The 18,291-nt window shown below is 45.9% G+C and overlaps 2 protein-coding genes across 2 annotated transcripts; one reads left to right on the plus strand and one right to left on the minus strand.

Annotated features, from left to right (window-relative positions):
* Positions 1-2,568: 2,568 nt before the first annotated feature.
* Positions 2,569-7,245, minus strand: BRIX1 (biogenesis of ribosomes BRX1). The gene is made up of 10 exons (XM_084278751.1): positions 7,069-7,245; positions 6,063-6,174; positions 5,618-5,661; positions 4,942-5,012; positions 4,513-4,562; positions 4,340-4,413; positions 4,194-4,244; positions 3,843-3,944; positions 3,302-3,430; positions 2,569-2,988 (listed from the first exon to the last, which is right to left on the minus strand). The coding sequence occupies exons 1-10, from the start codon at positions 7,228-7,230 to the stop codon at positions 2,716-2,718; spliced, it is 1,068 nt and encodes a 355-aa protein (XP_084134877.1). The 5' UTR covers positions 7,231-7,245; the 3' UTR covers positions 2,569-2,715.
* Positions 7,246-7,355: 110 nt separating this feature from the next.
* On the plus strand, positions 7,356-14,253 carry RAD1 (RAD1 checkpoint DNA exonuclease; the record flags this gene model as incomplete). The annotated part of the gene is made up of 5 exons (XM_084279005.1): positions 7,356-7,550; positions 10,538-10,646; positions 12,962-13,220; positions 13,569-13,667; positions 13,948-14,253. The coding sequence occupies 5 exons, from the start codon at positions 7,356-7,358 to the stop codon at positions 14,126-14,128; spliced, it is 843 nt and encodes a 280-aa protein (XP_084135131.1). The 3' UTR covers positions 14,129-14,253.
* Between the last annotated feature and the right edge of the window lie 4,038 nt (positions 14,254-18,291).

Raw genomic sequence — 18,291 nt, forward strand, 5'->3', positions numbered from 1 at the left:
AGCAGCATCTTTTCAGCACCAAGACACTAGGGGCTGGAAACAGCAGAAGGGATTAGCAAGACCTTGAAAGACAATGAGGCTGAAGGTGTGAATGGGGACACAGCAGAAGAGTCAGTAGTGAAGAACCAGGTTATGAGGTTGAGAGCTGGAAAGCAAATTAAAATAAAGGTAATGAAGAAACAGTCTCACGGAGAAAGGTTCATTGGAATCAGACTTCTGCTGAGTACTAGAGAAATGCTTGCCCATTTGCAGTTGGAATTTGAGGCTGATGCCTTTGCACTTTCTGTGAGAGAAGTTATACACTACTTTCCCCAGCTAATAATTTACAGAGTGACTCATGTAACTAGATCTGACAAAAGGACAGTTGTAGACAGCAATTTCTTAAAAGTATCATGAAAATACAGCCCCTAATTAAAGCTAACTTTATGCTGCAGCTCTGAGACAATGCCAACTATCAGAGAGGGAGTAAGAACTCCAGTGAACCACTCTGCACTTTCTTCTGTTCATCAGTCTGCAACACTTGCTGCTGCATTTGAGGTACAAACATTATCTACAAGCAAAATTGAGACTTTTGGTTAAGCAGTACCAGAAGCCTATTTGCTAACTTTATATGGAAAAATGTACATGGGCTCATTCTACTTTGAAAAAACAAGACCTAAGCAACATGTAATTAACCTGTCCCACTTCATGTTAAAATGAGTTCCAAGAGGTGACTTTCCATAAACTCCTCCCAGGTGCACCTGCACATTGTCTCATGGTGGTGGTAGTCATCAGTGTGCAGGTCTGCGGTGGAGTGACCCCCGTGCACCCAGCGCTGAACCATGACAACCAGCAACTAATGGAATTCCCCACCTGAGGGGAAGTCAATTCGGAACGATGGGACGCCCCAGCTCCGTGGTGGTAGATATTGCAATCTCTCTCTCACTCTTCTCTTTTTCTTCCCCCACCTCTCCCGCACATTTGTTGTAGGCCAAATAAAGTGACCTTGACTCCGTTTTGAGTCTTAATTCTGCCAAAACACAACTGCTTACAAGAGTATGTGTGTAAAAGCTTAGGATTCTGTAAAACACATATATTGCTTTTAAGCACTGCTGCTGTAGAACAGAATCACAGACAATTTGATTTCAGGCAACTGTAGGTGTATGTTTTAGATACACCATGGGTATAAAGGGCAGCACATACCTCTTGCCTTTAGGGAACTTGCAATGAATTTGGTGTTAAGGACTAGAACGCTGTTATCCTGTCTCACTCCCGTACCTATGTTTCAAGTCCTGAGAAGCCAACTGGGTACAAGAGCTACCACCACAGGCAAAAGCAGCAGCTCTTTTAATGTTAATACAAAAAGCAATCAAGAGGCCATAATCCTTTGCATTCCATAGGTATCCAAGGAGAAAAGAAAGTACCACCACTTCCCCAAGAGGGAATTCCTATAAAGTTAAAACTTGTAAAAGGATTTTCTACTGCTGAAGACTGAGAGCTAGACATTCAAATTCCAGTTAATGGAATGACTAATGACTACACAGTTATTTTTAACTCCCTGTACATGTTGAATGAGTTGTTTCCCAGAGGTACTCAAGTGTAAAAGGCTGTGAGGTACTGTGTCCCTTAATGAATACCTGTACCAGTGGACTTATATCTCAACATTGCTGAAATATTGCACCCCTCACTATTACTGCTATTTGTGATAAGCCGCGTCCCCTTTACCTTTTCACCTCCTTCCTCTGGCAAATGCATAGTTGCGATTGCTCCAGATGGACACAATTATCCTTGGGATGTTTCCTTCTTCTCTATCCCAGGCATCACCTTCCTTGAGATGCTTCTTCCTTATCAGTCCTGGGTCTGCTTTAAATTATCTCAAGAACACTAATCGCTCAGGACTAGCTACACTAGAAATGATACTTATTCCTTAGGTTACCTCATACACCTATACATAACCTCTCCCACTTCATGTTAAAATGAGTTCCAAGAGGTGATTTTCCATAAACTCCTCCCAGGTACACCTGCACATTGTCTCATGGTGGTGGTCGTCATCAGTGTGCACGTCTGCGGTGGAGCGACCCCCGTGCACCCAGTGCTGAACCATGACAACCAGCAACTAATGGAATTCCCCACCTGACGGGAAGTCAATTCGGAACGATGGGACGCCCCAGCTCAGTGGTGGTAGATGTTGCAATCTCTCTCTCTCTCTCACTCTTCTCTCTTTCTTCCCCCACCTCTCCTGCACACTTGTTGTAGGCCAAATAAAGTGACCTTGACTCCGTTTTGAGTCTTAATTCTGTTCCTGAGAACTGCCAAGACCTGGTGACGATAAAGCACCTAACTGGACATCACTCAGGGGTTAAGCCCAGCCACCCCCAGCCACCAGAGCAATCTGAGGTCGGTTGGAACGCAAGGGGGTTTAACCTCTGCCAAAGCAGTCTATCTGGTTGTGGATTGTGACAAAGGCCAATTCTCAAAAGCAGGAATATTTGAAGTGTCTTAATCCCCCTTCCCTGCTGACATGTTGTTTTCAAAAAACCCAGAAATATCTCAAAAGAGGAAGACAATAAAGGAGTGCAAACTCAAATGTAATAAAGAAATTGATATTCTGTTTACTTAAAACTGAAGTCCAGTTAGTTTTGACTATAAAAGCAAGTATTTACAGTATCATTCAATACAGCTAAGTATACCTATACCAGACCAACAGATGACACTGAGTTTCTTCACTTCTAACACTTATGCTGATGCTTCAGTTGTTCTGAAAAGCTTTTTTTGCTTCTTCCTCTGGATTTTGCGCGGCTTCTTTTTATCTTTAACAATTGGCTTCGATTCTGGTTTCACAAACTGTATTTCCACCGGCTTTTCTTCAGCCGGAGTTTCAAAGACCACTTCAGTGGGATCTGCTTCCATAAGCACCTTACTCCCTTTCTTCTTAATCATTTGTACTTCCTTCACTTGCTGCTTCTCTCTAAACTTAGCTGCCACTGACATTCTGATCAGCCGCCGATGCTGCAAAAATAAGAATTTAAATTACATCAGGTTTCAAATAAGCAAGATGGAAGAAACAGGTTATCAAAGAGACAGGTGGTATTTTCTCTGCCTAACTGTAAAGGTCCTTAGTGTAATGTCATCTTTTCAGTGACCCAAATTTTGCATTCACTGTATTTTTACACATTTTGTCTGTTCTCAAATTGAGACCCATTAGGGCAATCTTTCCTATAAAGGGAAAGGCATACACTGTCCTCCTGCACCAAAAGCTTGCAAGGCCAGTCTCTGAATTAACTGCTAAGTGAAAGTGAAGACAAAAGACAAAGCTGCTTACCATATTTGGAGACTGGTAATGTGGATTTTCATAGAGAGTTGGTCCTCCAAAGCTACCTTGGAAGATTTTTATGAGGTTCAGGACAAAACGAGGCCCAATTTCTACTAGAGATGCATCTTCTTCTATTATCTACAATAAAGAGAATACTCAATCATGGATTGAATCAAAGTATCTGACCTCATAGGCACCTTGCTTTCTAAAGGAAGAATTCACAAATACCTAGCAAGTTCCAGCTTGCTAGCAAGGCACCAAGCAAGGTGTAAAGACAGGCAAAGCTTCAGCTTTAGCTACTCGTACTACAACCAAGACAACCTTCACAGAACCACAACTAACAAAATGTCAGTTGAAGTATGCAAAACTTAAACCACCTCTTCTCCAGAGGCATGGGAAAAGTCGTTTTAGAGCACTAAAATTACTTTGTGTCAGCACTAGGTGTTGGCATATCCTGATTAATAATTACTCTTCTCATTTATATTGTAGTTAATGGAGTTGATACAAAATTACTCCACCGAGCACCACATGAACAACTCAGATCACTAACCTGGTAATTTCGAAACCAGATCCTCTCATCTGTAACAGTGAAGGTGAAAACATGATCTACAAAAGGCTGGCTTTTGGGGTGATACTGCGGTGTGCTAAATATCTGTAATAAAAGGCAGTATTTATAATTAGTTGTAAGATGCCAAACATAAATGGCTCACTTTTAATTAACTTTCGTTTACTAAGATCCTGATCCCAGGTTACGATTCAAAACATGAAACTTCAGAAGTGTCTCAGTAATTCTAATCATACAACCCTAATCCACTGAAGATTTTGTACAAATTCAAACTAAGCAAAAAAAAACCCATTTCCAATGAGGAAGACACACTAGAGAGCAGAACTACAGACTGACCTGAATAAACAATTCTTTTAGCAGGGCATAGTGTGGCTCCTTGTCGAATGTCTACAAAGGAAAATTTAGTATTACATACAAAGCTAAATGCAATAGTTATGTAAAGGAAGCAAAAGCACACTTGATGAAATAAAACTTATACTCACTGGATCAAAAGACAACAGGGGCCGTGAGCCCCTTAAGCAGTTTCCTGTCATCTTCAGTTCAGCCAGTGTGTGAACTACAGTGATTTTTCAAAAACAACATCATTTTAGTACTTACAGCAAACTGTACAGACAAGAAAGCAAGAGCGCAGCCGTAACAGCATCAACCAGCTTACCATTCTGCACTAAGAATTTAGCTGAGGGTCCATGTGGTGTGTTTGAAACCCTACAGAGGACAGGTAGTGGGGAAGAGAGAAAAGAAAAATGTTAGCAGCCGAAGGTATGCTGCATTTCTGTAGTACACTCCAAGCAGTTATTTATGTATTCGTGTAATTTCAGTTGCTTTTATAGCAGTATTGAATTCCTTTAACAGACGTACAAATACATGCTTTCTAAATTATTTTGTAACATGCCTCTCTAAAAAGCCTATAAAAGCTCATCACGCATCATAACCTTGCACTGCCAACAGAAGCGTAGGATTCGTGCAGGTTTAACTGAGCAACACCATTTCCTGCTTCTTCACTATTGCAGTAAGAGACTCCATACAGAATGGAAACATCCCCAAGCGATACATGGTAACATAAAAAAATGTAGCATTTCTTTACCACATGTAGAGATCCTGTTTCTTTTTGGCTTCAAAAAAGATGCATTTATTGCAGTTTTTCATTTCACACACCTACACAAGACACAGAAATTAGCTGTTTACAAAACACTCAAAAGCTTCCACATTAATCTCCTATACCTTCCCCTCTTCAAAATACTACGTTTAAAAGCAAAGGTCTTGTCTTAATGAATTATACCTATTGATCCCCAACCTTAAACTGAAGCACTTGCTGTGCTGAAAAATCCCCTGTGTTTATTACCAGGGCTGATAACTTCACTACAATTACAAGCAATCTGACAAGCTTTCCAGGATATAAATGTCAGAGCAGGAGCCGTGACATTAGGTTCTGGTTTCAGAACTATAGAAGATGCACTACCCTGGCCTGGGTGCAGCCTCATTCCCTGCTTTCTTCAAGTTTAGACTGTCATTCCCCTTTCACCTATACAGAAAGGGGCATTCAGTTTTATTTCTTTGTGACAGTAGCCTACGTTTAATTAAAGGTCTGATTTTTTTTTGTATCAAAAATCAACTGCCTCTTTTAACACAAGCATTTTTTGAGTATCAGTCATTTCCATCTATGAAGTTATACAACTCCTAGTATGAGACCCTTTAAACCTGGTTGCCCTTTTATTTTGCACATTGACTAAAAAAGAAGCACTAGTTAAATCTTAGATTACCTCATTAATTACAAACAACTGGTCTTTACGGTCCATTTTAGTATCTGGAAGACAAGAACAACATTTAGAAGGTTATAAAAGCACATTAACACAGGGAGTTTTTATATCAGTCGGTCCTTTTGCAAAAAAAATAGTGGGTATAAATGAAAAGATTAAGAATAACCATCAAGTTGTTTCAGCCACGTTATGCAATAGGCAAACAGCACAAAGAGTATCTGGGCACTTACAGGACTGTGGCCATAGGAGTGCCTTCTCAGCGAATATTAAGATACAATGATAACCACTGCATTTGTTGGCTCAAAAGGAGTTTTATGTTTGTTTGTTTAAGAGAAAAGTTTAATCTAAGCAGTTACCATACCACATTTTTAGAAAGAGCAGGCTGTTATAAGTTCTCAGTTTAAAACTGCTCTGAAAAGGTACATTGGGGAAGATGCCTAAACCATACCTGCTTTAGAGTGAGGCATTAACGTTCTTAAGTCTTGCATGAGGTGTCTTGTTCTGAAATTAATTCCACGAGAAGAGAAAATAAGGACGCGCTCTTTGTTTTTCCATTTACCCTAGGGGGGGAAAAAAAGAACAGAAGTTAAGCAGAAAAAGGAAGTTTCTAGCCTTAAAACTGCTACAGCACAGCAACAACAAACGTTTGAACTGCAATTACAAAAAGCACAGTAAGAACATTTGTCTATTATCACTCCACCCACACGGAGTAACTCCTGGCAAAAGCGATGACGTCCCTAAGGGACATGGGGGCATGAGCTCTCCCACAAAATGCTGCCACCCATCTCCCTTCTGCATGTTTCCATATAAAACCTTTCACTCATACGAAACGTGTACCAAGAGGGCCACCTGCAATACCCATTTCCAAAAGCACCCCCCTCCTCCCCAGCCCTACAGTCTCAGGGCACAATTCAGCTTTTCCTGTGGACGGGCATGTGAAGAAACTTCACGTTTCAGCGTGCTACTTTCTGTCGCCCCTTTAAGCAAGCTGCACGGCAACGACTGGCGTGTTCTTTGGATGCTGCCTAAACGAAACGCGCATAACTCGCATTGTATCTTCTGTATGCAACAGAATTACCCACCTCCTGCGAAATACCTTTGATTGAAGTAACACATCTGATTTACACCGACCAGAGTAACACCCTTCACGCTTGTCGATAGAAATAACGTACCGCTACGCGTCACTTCTACCGGGATTAATATGAAACCCAGCAGCAATCCTCCCCATCCTCGCTTCGCAGCCGCGCTTTCCCGGCACCCCGAGCCCGGCGGCACAGGGGCAGCACGAGTCGTTCCCGTCCCGCAGCGAAAAGCAGCGGATCACCCGCGCCCCCGCAGCCCGCCGCAGACAGCACCGCGCCGGCGGAATAACCCTCCTAACGCCGTCCCGGGCGGGGAGCTGAGCTGGGACACCCGGGGCCCGCTCCACACTGAGTCGCGGGGCTGGGAGGTACCTGGGAGACCGGCGGCGGGATGCTGTACTCCTCCGGGCCCGCTCCGTCCGAGCCCGGCTTCGAGCCCGGCTTCGCGCCCGCCTCGGGCGCGCCCGGTGCCCTCTTCGCTCGCTTCTTCGGCCGCGCAGACGGGCCGTCACGCTTCCTCTTGGCTGCCGCCATCTTAGCTTGCACCACGCCGCGGTCACTCGCACTTCCGGCCGCTTCTCTCCCGGAACACCTCCCGCTTCCGTGCCTCTCCCTTCCGTCTCCTCCCGGAAGCGCCGAGGCGGCGGCGGGAGGCCGCGATGCCGTTCTCTACGCAGCCGTCCGCCAGCGGCGAGCGCTACGTGCTGGCCGCCAGCCTGGACAACGCCCGCCACCTCTCCAGCCTCCTCAAGGCCGTGCACTTCCGGGACCACGCCACCTGCTTCGCCACGGCCAACGGCATCCGGGTGACGGTGGAGGATGCCAAATGCATCCAGGCCAACGCCTTCATTCAGGTGGGGACCGCGGCCCCCGCCCGGCCCGGCTACTCCGGGGAGGCGCTGGCGCTGAGGAGGGGCCGGGGCCGCTGCTCGAGGCCTGAGCAAGGCCCCAGTTCCGTGGGAGAGGCGGGGACCTGCGGTGAAGTCGCGGCGTGGGAGCGGGCGCGGGGAGTGCCGCCAGGGTTTACGGGGCGGCCGGGCTGCGTGCCCGGTTTGCTCACACGGGCCTCCGCGCCCAGCCCCTGCCGGGCCCACGGCCCCTGTTTGGGGTAGTAACGAGACCTCTTGCGAAGTGCGACTGTTGCGCTTCACCCCGAAGCCGAAAAGGGCGAATTTAAGCCGACTCTGTGCACGTTCACAGGCAGTCACCTGCGGCTCGTCAGCAGGGCTGAGGCGAGAGCTTCCAGCCGCGGGGCAGGAGTGGAGGCCTGTCTCTCACACTCTGAGCTGCCTGGGTTCGACTGCACCCGGGAAGGGTGCCTGAGGGCTTTCACGTGAAGGACCTCAGCTACGCTAAGCTGTCAACGAGCAATCTGAATTCTCTTTTATTTGCATTTGACATAACATCAAAAGCTGGGCTTGTTCAGCCTGGAGAAGAGAAGGCTGCAGGGGGACCTCCTTGCAGCCTTCCAGTACCTGAAGGGAGCTTATAGGCAGGAGGGGATTCGACTTTTTAAAAGGGTAGACACTGGCAGGACAAGGGGGGATGGATTAAAGCTAAAGGAAGGAAGGTTTAGATTAGATATTAGGGGGAAGCTCTTTACAGAGAGAGTGGTGAGGGGCTGGAACAGGCTGCCCAGAGAGGTGGTTGATGCCTCGTCCCTGGAGGTGTTCAAGGCCAGGTTGGATGGGGCCCTGGGCAGCCTTGTGTAGATCCAGTCCTGGAGGTTGGTGGCCCTGCCTATGGCAGGGGGATTGGAACTGTATGGTCCTTGGGGTCCCTTCCAACCCATGCCATTCTGTGATTATATGAAAAGCAGCTTTGCTCACTTGTTTGCAACTTCTACAGCTGTAACTACATTGCTTCATTTTCATTTTTAAGGCAAACTTTTGAAGTTTTGCTGTTTAACAGTGCTTTACTTTTGGGTGGTTTTGTTTGTTTTTATTTAATACATATCCAGCTCATAAATGCTTTGTTCCTAAGAGCCAGCATTTCTGATCAGAAGAACAGTGATTTCTGATCATAAGAACAGTGCTTCTTCCTGGTTTTGGAAGCATTTATGATCCTGGGGATGTAAATGGAAGTGGCAAGGACTATTTTATGTTACCATTTCAAACCCAACTTTACTTTCTGTCCTTCAGAGACTGTCTGCTGTCTGTGAAACTGCAGTCTGTATGTTGCTCCTTGCTGCACAGTCCTTCCAGATGCTGGTGCTATGTTTCTTTTCCTGGTATTTGAGTTAAGCTGACTCATTAAATGGGCTGCCTGTGGTAGTGCAGGCTAAACAGTGGGAACATGTGGACAGGAGCAGGAAAGCAGTGACTGGAGGTTCCTTTGAGAGTTTTGAGCTGTTAAGTATAGAACAGAATTGTATAGTTCATTTGGAAAGGACTTACAGTGTTCACCTAGTCCATTTGCCTGACCACCTCAGCACTGACCAAAATTAAACATGTGGCTAAGGGCATTGTCCAGATGCCTCACACACTGACAGGCTTGGGGCATCGATCATCTCTCTGGGAAGCCTGTTCCAGTGTGTCACCCCCTCTGCGTAAAGAAATGCCTCCTCACGTCCCGTCTGAACCTCCCCTGTGCAGCTCTGAGACATTCACACATGTCCTATCACTGGATCCCAGGGAGAGAGCCCAGCACCTCCCTCTACATGTCCCCTCCTCAGGAAGCTGCAGAGAGCCATGGGGTCACCCCTCAGCCTCCTTTTCTCCCAGCTAGACAAGCCCAGAGTCCTCAGCTGCTCCCCACAGTCATTCCCTCCAGCCCTCTCACAGCTTTGTTCTCTCCTCTGGACACATTCAAGGACCTTCACGTCCTTCTTGAGCGGTGGGGCCCAGCACTGCACCCCTCACTCCAGGTGAGGCTGCACCACCGCTGCTTACCGTGGGACAGTCCCCTCTTTTGGCCAGCTGGGTCTGCTGTGTTTGATGCCCCCAGGATGGGGTTTGCCCCCTGGGGTGCCAGTAAAAATAAGTAACTGCTCTTTCAAAAGCAGCTCAAATCACCCTGCTTTATTTCTGAGATGCTGTCTTCTGTCAGTTACCACAAAGCAGCTACATCCAGTGACAAATGGGGCAGCCTGGTGTAGTTTACCCACATCAGACTAATCAAAGGCATGTTTCGGTGTAGTGAACTCACTGTTCAGTTCTTACGTATTTTTATTATTTGAAGTGTTTTATTCATGCTCCAAGGGGGTAAAAATACTCTTTCTGGAGAAGGCTGTCAAAGGTTATCCCACTGTGTAGTTCTTTGAATGTTTCAAGCTGCAGAAGGAGGCAGCGCCAGCCTTAAACGTTTGTATCTTGTTTCTAAACTATGAAAGAGTAGTGCTTAGGGTTTCATGCTTATGCCAGCCTATCGTGCTTCAACTGCAACCTGATTTTATTTTACCAGTTTTGAGGATGAAGACCTATTACTCTTTAATTAATACTGTGTTACTTGTAGGAATCACCTTGTATTGCTGGCATAGACTTAATTTTTGTCCTAGCACCTACCTGGTTAGTACACCGTTTAGGATGAGAGCAGTGCTGTTAACACACTGATGTTTTAGCTGTTGGCAAGCAGTCAAGGCTTTTCAGTTTCTCCTACTGCCCTGCTAAGGAAAAGACAGGGGAATGCCTAAGATGCTGGGAGGGAGGACGGCTGACCCAATGTCATGATATTCCATACCATGTGATGTCCTTCTCAATATGTAGCTGGGGGGTTGGCCAGGAGGTGGCATGGCTCAGGATTTTTGCTGATCTCTGAAAGTGCTGAATTTAAGGAAGTAAGTGTAAATTGTAAAATAATTGCAGAAACTCACCTGTGCTCATGTCTTTTCTTTCTCTTACAGGCAGAAATTTTTCAGGAATTTACTGTTCAGGAGGAATCGGTGACATTCCGGATCAATTTGTCTGTTCTTCATGACTGCTTGACCATTTTTGGTACTAGTTCCTTGCCAGGTATGGTGCATATTTACCTCCACAGTGCATGTGTGCCACACATAATCACACAGTGAGACCTGTATGTAGCTATAGAGAGATTTTGTCAGAACTTCTGACTTCCTCACTTGAAGTCCTCCTGAGCATGGCAGCTGTCGCGGTGAAGCAGGATCCATCCTGTTCACTTAAGATAACACCAGTGTGTTCTGTGATAGCAGTTGATGGAGAGAGGAAGGGAGAATCATAGAATCAGAGAATCGTAGGGGTTGGAAGGGACCTCAAGAGATCATCGGGTCCACCCCCCCGCCCTAGGACATATCACTCAGATAGGCGTCCAGACGGGTCTTGAATATCTCCAGAGATGGAGACTCCACCACCTCCCTGGGCAGCCTGTCCCAGGGCTCTGTCACCCTCACTGTGAAAAAGTTTTTCCGCATGTTGGTGCGGAACTTCCTGTGCTCCAACTTGCAGCCATTGCCCCTTGTCCTGTCCCCACAGAGCACTGAAAAGGGGCTGGCTGATTCCCCCTGCATCCCCTACTTCAGATAATTATAAACTTTAATTAGGTCCCCCCTTAGTCTTCTCTTCTCAAGGCTGAACAGTCCCAACTTACTCAGCCTTTCCTCATAGGGAAGATGCTCCAGGCCCTTAATCATCTTCGTAGCCCTTCTCTGGACTCTCTCCAGGAGATCCCTGTCCTTTTTATACCAGGGTGCCCAGAACTGGACACAATACTCCAGGTGGGGCCTGACCAGGGCAGAGTAGAGGGGGAGTATCACCTCCTTTGACCTGCTGGCCACACTCCTCCGGATGCCCCCGAGGATCCCATTGGCTGTCTTAGCCACCAGGGCACACTGCTGGCTTATGGCCAACCTGTCATCTACCAGGACCCCCAGGTCCTTCTCCACTGAGCTCTTCTCCAGCAGGTCATCCCCCAGCCTGTACTGATACAATCGGTTGTTCCTTCCCAGGTGCAAGACTTTACACTTGCTTTTGTTGAACTTCATCCGGTTTCTTACTGCCCAGCTCTCCAGCCTGTCCAGAGAGACCTGGAGAGTCAGGTCTCTCTGGACAGGCTGGAGAGCTGGGCAGTAAGAAACTGGAGCTGATGGGTGTGACACTATCTGGCATCACAGACGGCTGCAGCAGAAGATGCTGAAAGAGGCTGACTCTGAAAGATGCAATAAAGGTATATGCCTGTGCAATGTTATAGGGGTAACTGAGAAAGAGAGGGATGTCAATGTTTCCTGGTTCTGCGTAAGGCACAGAAGAACCACTCACTTTGGGAGAGAACCCTTTTCTGGCATGAGGTCCAGTGAACGGCCCCAGCTTATGCATGTGCTGTGTTCTGTGGCTGAACATCTCAAATTATTTCTGTAGTCTTGGTAAGCAAACACATCAGGTACTTTGTTCAGGAATCTCTGGTAAGTCGTGTGATGTTTAGGCTGGAGTTGTGGCTCTGAGGCCAGTGCTGTCCCCTAGGACTGACAGGTGCCATGACTGTATTTCCTGTCGACCTGTTTTCAGCCCAGGGCCCCAGGTCACCCACATCACACATGCAGATTTGTGCCCAAGAGCAGTTCACTTAAGGGGAACACCTGGGCACAGCTGGCTGAATAATTCCTCTGCGTAGTCAGTATGGATGTAGGGAGTGCCAGGGTTCCCTCTGCTTAGGACAGCACTTGACACTGCCACAGGCTTTCGGGGGGGCAGGAGGACAGGCTGCGTGTACCCTTAGTGTACAGCTAGAAGAGCACTGCTTGGGCAAGCTGGGCAGCCTCTGGCCACGCTGGTCACTGTGAGCTGAATATGCAGAGAGGCTGTCAGTACATCTTGAGGCCCCAGGGGATCCATGCTGGGCTTACAAAGGACTTGGACTGACTACTGCCTGTGAACTGCAGCAGAAATCAGCAGGCTGATAGGATAGACATTGCTTGAAATTTGTCTTACTAACAAAAAAACTTTGTGTCAGCTCTGTAGTAAATGTGATTTCTTTCCTAATATCCTGTGATTTGTGCAACCCTGGAACATCCATCTCCCTCAGAAACATGGGCAAGTGTAGGCATGAATTAGGAAGTGTTCTGGTGCAGATTAACTGGGTGTGAAGAAGTCTGCAGGGGCTCCAGGTTGTTTCATTTTGCTGCATATCCATTAGCACTTCATAGGGTGTTTAGGAGGCTGCACTAAGCTTTCTACATTAGTGTATTGGAGCCTGTACAAAACATGCTAAATCAAATTGATCTGTGCCCTGTGTGCCAGTAAAATGTGAGTTTTCTAAAGTGATCAGATGTGCTGCCAAGGTCTCTGAAGAATGTGTATTTCATTCTCTTCCTCAGGAGCATCGACGGCCCTTAGGATGTGTTACCGTGGCTATGGCTACCCCTTGATGCTCTTCTTGGAAGAAGGAGGAGTAGTGACAGTCTGCAAAATTAACACTCAAGAACCTGAGGAGTTGTTAGACTTTGATTTCTGCAGTACAAATGTTGTTAATAAAATTATCCTGCAGTCAGAGGGTCTACGACAAGCATTTGCAGAACTGGATATGACCAGCGAAGTTCTGCAGATTACCATGTCCCCAGATAAACCCTACTTCAGGTACTGGAAACTCTGCTTTCAGCTCAATGTTCGTGCTTGGCCTCCATTTGTGAGGACTTTTCAGGGTGAAGAAAGGGGAGCTATTTTAGAACACTCCTTTATTACACAAAGAATTGCAATGAATATAGAAAATCACAGGTGACCTAATTAACATAGTAATGCATATATTTGCATTCTAGTAAATGTGACACTGATGGGGACAGTTTTAGCATTTTTAATTAAATGAAGCAAAACAAACAGCAGTGTTTTGTGAAGCAGACATCAAAATATGCATGATGAGTGATTCTGAAGAATTTTGAGAGAGCTGTGACCAGGTACTGTGAGACAGGGCACCTTTTTGTCTTGCAGGTTATCCACCTTTGGAAATGCAGGCAGCACACATCTGGACTACCCTAGGGACTCTGACCTGATGGAAGTATTCCACTGTAACCAGACCCAGACAAACAGGTTAGGATCAGCAGTCCCTGCCCTCTGTGGCCAGCCATCTGATCTTGCTGGAAAGTTATAAAAACCTGTTGCACTAGTACAGGAGAAGAAAAGATGCTTCCCATCTGATAAAAGTCTGTCTGTGATCAAAAGCTGGGTGATAACAGTGGCCCGTGTTGTTACCAGGAAACGATTAGCTCGTTGCTAGTTGGTTTTTAGTTATTCTGTGGTTTTAACTGGGAACAATGTCTCATTTCTTTGCACAGTACATTTTTTCAGATTACTTTTTTCCCCCCCTCAGGTACAAGATTTCTCTGCTTAAGCCATCTACAAAGGCACTGGCTTTGTCCTGCAAAGTGTCCATTCGAACAGACGCTCAGGGATTTCTTTCACTGCAGTATATGATCAGGAATGAAGATGGACAGATCTGTTTTGTGGAATACTACTGTTGCCCCGATGAGGATGTTGCTGAAGAACTGTAGGTGTACATTTTTGTGTCTGTATTGTATTTATGGATATGTAAAATGCTATATGGATATGTAAAATGTTGTATTTTTTTATAAAATGTAAGAAAGCTTTAAATATATTATTATTTTTTACACTGGAATTAGAAATACAGACCTCTTCTTTACTCCCTTGCAGACATTTCTTAGCCTTGGCTCAAACTGAACTAAAAAATGAGAAAGGGGAGTTGATCTCCTGTAGCTGATTCCAGCACAGATGTTAAAGTGGTGTTGGTGTAATATGTTGCTGCTTTTTACAGTGTTACCCAAGAATTTTTGTTTGTGTTTTGGGTTTTTTTGTCTTTGGCTTCTTCTAAGCGATGACACGAGGGAAAATCTGAATGCTGGCTGTATGATAGCCAGTTAACTCTCAGTGACTTATAAATAAAACCAAATCTGTCTTTAAAGAGGATGACATTTTCAAACTGATTTCTTAATAGCAGCAGGTGGTGTCTTTCTGCCAAGTGATGACATGTTTTGCTGTAGAATCCACTGGGCTGGCTCCTCCTCATCTTAATTAATTCTTAATATAACTCAGTTCCTTACAGTTTTGCCTGATACCAGTTTACCCTAAACAGTGAGGTGGGCTGTACTTAGGTCAGAGCAGTTGCTCTTTCCTGATGTGAACAACCTGCTCAGAATGGGGGGTCCACCCAAACAGCTGCGCATTGAGCCAGGTGCAGCGGATGGTGCTGATAGAGACTGAAGCCTTCCTGCCTTGCTGCTGTTGGGTGTGATCCAGCAGTGGGTGATCTGCCCATGGTGTCTACAGCTTTAAGCCATAGCTGGGTTTTGTTGTTTGTCAGAAGATGAGGTCTTGCTTTGCACATGTGGAAACCAGTATGCTCATATGTTACCAAGTTGATTGCTCCACAATTCAACGGAATCCAAGTCCTTTGGGTTTATTTTAAGGTTAGAATGCTTTTCTTGACAATTTTGCATCTTTTGCTTATGTCAGCAGGAGTATACTTTCAGAGGGCACCGTGTCAGCTGTTGAGGTTTGCTGTCTTCTGTCCAGGTCATCCATTTATTGCAATAAATTTTACATTTGAAAAATAATTATAAGTCTACTACAGAAGTGGGAAAGATACCAGGTAGTGTAAATTACTCACTGTTTTGGGGTTTGGGGGGGGGGGTGTTCCAAACTTCAAGTATTCAGTATAGGTGAATTTTGGCTTCCTGTTTAAATTTCTTTGGTGAAAAAGCCAGTATTATGTCTCATTGGGAATTACTAATGTTATCCCTGACTACTAAATGTTAGTTATTTACATAATCTCTGGGGGACAGGATAGAAATGAAACAGAATACATCACTTCTTTAATGTGATTTATTTTAGGGTATCAAAGTTCCTTGTGTTGTGCTCAAGGACATTACTGTGGCTTAACATATATAATTGCCTACAGATGTACTGCATTACTTCTTAAAATAGTACTTCTGACAATTTCTTCTATAATATACCAACAGCAATCATGGAAATAGTATCCTGGGAAGTTAGGCCACCACAAAATACCAGAAAGTAACTGTTGCATTTTGGGAGTGCTGGCTTGTGCAGACGTGTGATTCGTGCAAGGCTGAATGTCTGTACCCAGCTGGAGTGAGTGGGGGCCTAGCTCACAGGGTGGGTAGGTGCTGTGTGTCTTCTGCCTTGTGGGCAGACTAAAACATGGGAAGTCTGGGCTGTGGAGTGGATTTAGGATCCACCTACAATGGCTTCTGTTACCTCTCTGCCATCAGGCACAGTAAGGTGACAATGGTGAAGAAGGGAAAGACTGGAGAGCCACTGTGCATCTTTTTGCCCTGGCAAGTTGATTAAGCTCTGCGTACCTCCACTCTTGGAGTAGTTGATTTCCTGCCATGGTTTGCAGGAGATCCAAAACTCTGGTGCCTGTACCTTTGGTACGTTACCTCTTCTGCTTGGCAAGTCTTTTCCCCTTGCAGACAATGGGAAACTTGCAGTAGAAGAAACGTTTAGTTTGGGTTCTTTCTTTAGTAGTATCACGGGCCAGACTCGTCATAGCTCACATTATGCCCAGCTGCTTTCTTACTGAACAGGACATGCAAGTACTTGGACTTACCAGTGATGTAGACTGCAAATAGCTCCTGGAGGTGGGAACTGGAACCAGCATTTTCCATCCAGGTTCATTGTAGCTGTAGTGGGTGCTCTGTGGCTGCTCTGATTGATTGACAGCACTTGGGGCTCTGGGCAACCCAGAGGCCACAAAGCTAACAAATGATTTTTCCTCCAATTATTTTGACATGGCCTTTTCAGAATAGGAACTAACCTCAAGTCTTCAAGAAGGCACCTGTTACTCTGTCTGGAAACAGCTGCCAGCAGGCCATGGGTCCCATCGTGGTTCCAAGTTACCAGAAAGCAAAGCAATGGAACAAAATCCAGCTGGAGGCCGGTCACGAGTGGCGTCCCCCTGGGCTCAGTCCTGGGTCCAGTTTTGTTCAACATCTTTATCAATGACCTGGATGAAGGGATTGAATGCTCCCTCAGTAAGTTTGCAGATGACACTAAACTAGGAGGAAGTGTTGATCTGCCTGAGGGTAGGGAGGCTCTTCAGAGGGATCTGGACAGACTGGACGGATGGGCTGAGACCAACTGGATGAAGTTTAACAAGGCCAAGTGTAGAGTGCTGCACCTGGGACATAACAACCCCATGCAGCACTACAGGCTGGGGGGAGACTGGCTGGAGAGCTGTCAGGCAGAGAAGGACCTGGGAGTGTTGGTTGACTGCAGGCTGAGTATGAGCCAGCAGTGTGCCCAGGCGGCCAAGAAGGTCAATGGCATCCTGGCTTATGTCAGAAACAGTGTGGCCAGTAGGTCTAGGGAGATGATTGTGCCCCTGTACTCGGCATTGGTGAGGCTGCACCTCGAGTACTGTGTCCAGTTCTGGGCTCCTCACCATAAAATGGACATTGAGGTCCTTGAGCAAGTGCAGAGAAGGGCAACCAGGCTGGGTAAGGGGCTGGAGGGCAAATCCTATGAGGAACAGCTGAGGGAGCTGGGGATGTTTAGCCTGGAGAAGAGGAGGCTGAGGGGAGACTGAAAGGAGGTTGTAGAGCGGTGGGGGATGGTCTCTTCAGCCAGGTGACAGGAGACAGGACAAGGGGAAATGGCATGAAGCTGTGCCAGAGCAGGTTTAGATTGGGTATTAGAAAAAAAATTTTTACTGAAAGAGTTGTCAGGGCTGGAACAGGCTGCCCAGGGAGGGGGTTGAGTCACCTTCCCTGGATGTGTTCAAAAAAAGGGTTGATGAGGTACTTAGGGATCTGGTTTAGCATAGGATGGGAATGGTTGGACTCGATGATCTTCAAAGGTCTTTTCCAACCTTGTGATTTTGAGATTCTGTGCAATGACTTTGGTCCTAAAAATTCTCATGCAACGAAAGACAAGTAACGTGGGCACTGATGTTGCCCAAAATTCCCCTAAAGGATTTGAGTGCTATGCCTCTAAGTCATGGGAAAGAATTGGTTCTTTAAGTACATATGGATTTATAAGGAAAATGCTCTTACATTCTTCACTTGATGGGTCTTCAGTGAGGTTAGCAGAGTAGCTGGAAAAGTTGAGATAAGCCATATGCTGGTTTTCTGTAGGTCTCTGAACTTAATTTTGTAGCACAATGTAAACCCCTAAGGGTCCAGCAGGTGGGTCTTGCTGGAGAAATACATATGAATTGTATAAATAACTACAGTAACGGTAGTCAGTGCTTTTTCTGATAGAATACCAATGTTAAACTGAACAAATATGCAATTATTTTAAAACCAGAGCTCTTATGGAATAGGGGCTTGATGCCTTCTTGTTGAGTAAGAAACTCATTTTTATATGAATCCATTTTTGAGTGGCTGTGAGACAGCTTGGATGTAAGTGGAAGCCAAGGACCACAACTGGCTGCTCCAGCAGCTCTGTACCTCCTGCTCTCTTTAGCCTGGCTCTAGCAATTAACAGGGAAGTGCTGGAAGGGGGCCAGCATTGCAGGGAATGTAATCAGGTGCCACACAACTCTAGTCTCTTTCTGGAGTTGATACACAGGGAGACATGGGCTTGAATATCCACCACACGTGTGAATGTAATTCTATGCAAGTATCCCGGACCTCTGTGGAGGAATGCACCCAAAGCAGGTCTACAAAGGTTGAAC

This window comes from Gallinula chloropus (assembly GCF_964237585.1).
Source record: "Gallinula chloropus genome assembly, chromosome: Z".
Classification (NCBI taxonomy): Eukaryota; Metazoa; Chordata; class Aves; order Gruiformes; family Rallidae; genus Gallinula; species Gallinula chloropus.

What these genes read in the sequence shown, in the direction of transcription:
- BRIX1 (XM_084278751.1), bottom strand. Translation starts at nt 7,230, where the DNA reads ATGGCGGCAGCCAAGAGGAAGCGTGACGGCCCGTCTGCGCGGCCGAAG. An exon ending in AATGCCTCACTCTAAAGCAG is followed by an intron (nt 5,662 to 6,062) that starts GTATGGTTTAGG and finishes CTTGTCTTCCAG; the next exon opens with ATACTAAAATGGACCGTAAA. An exon ending in ATTACCAGTCTCCAAATATG is followed by an intron (nt 2,989 to 3,301) that starts GTAAGCAGCTTT and finishes TTATTTTTGCAG; the next exon opens with CATCGGCGGCTGATCAGAAT.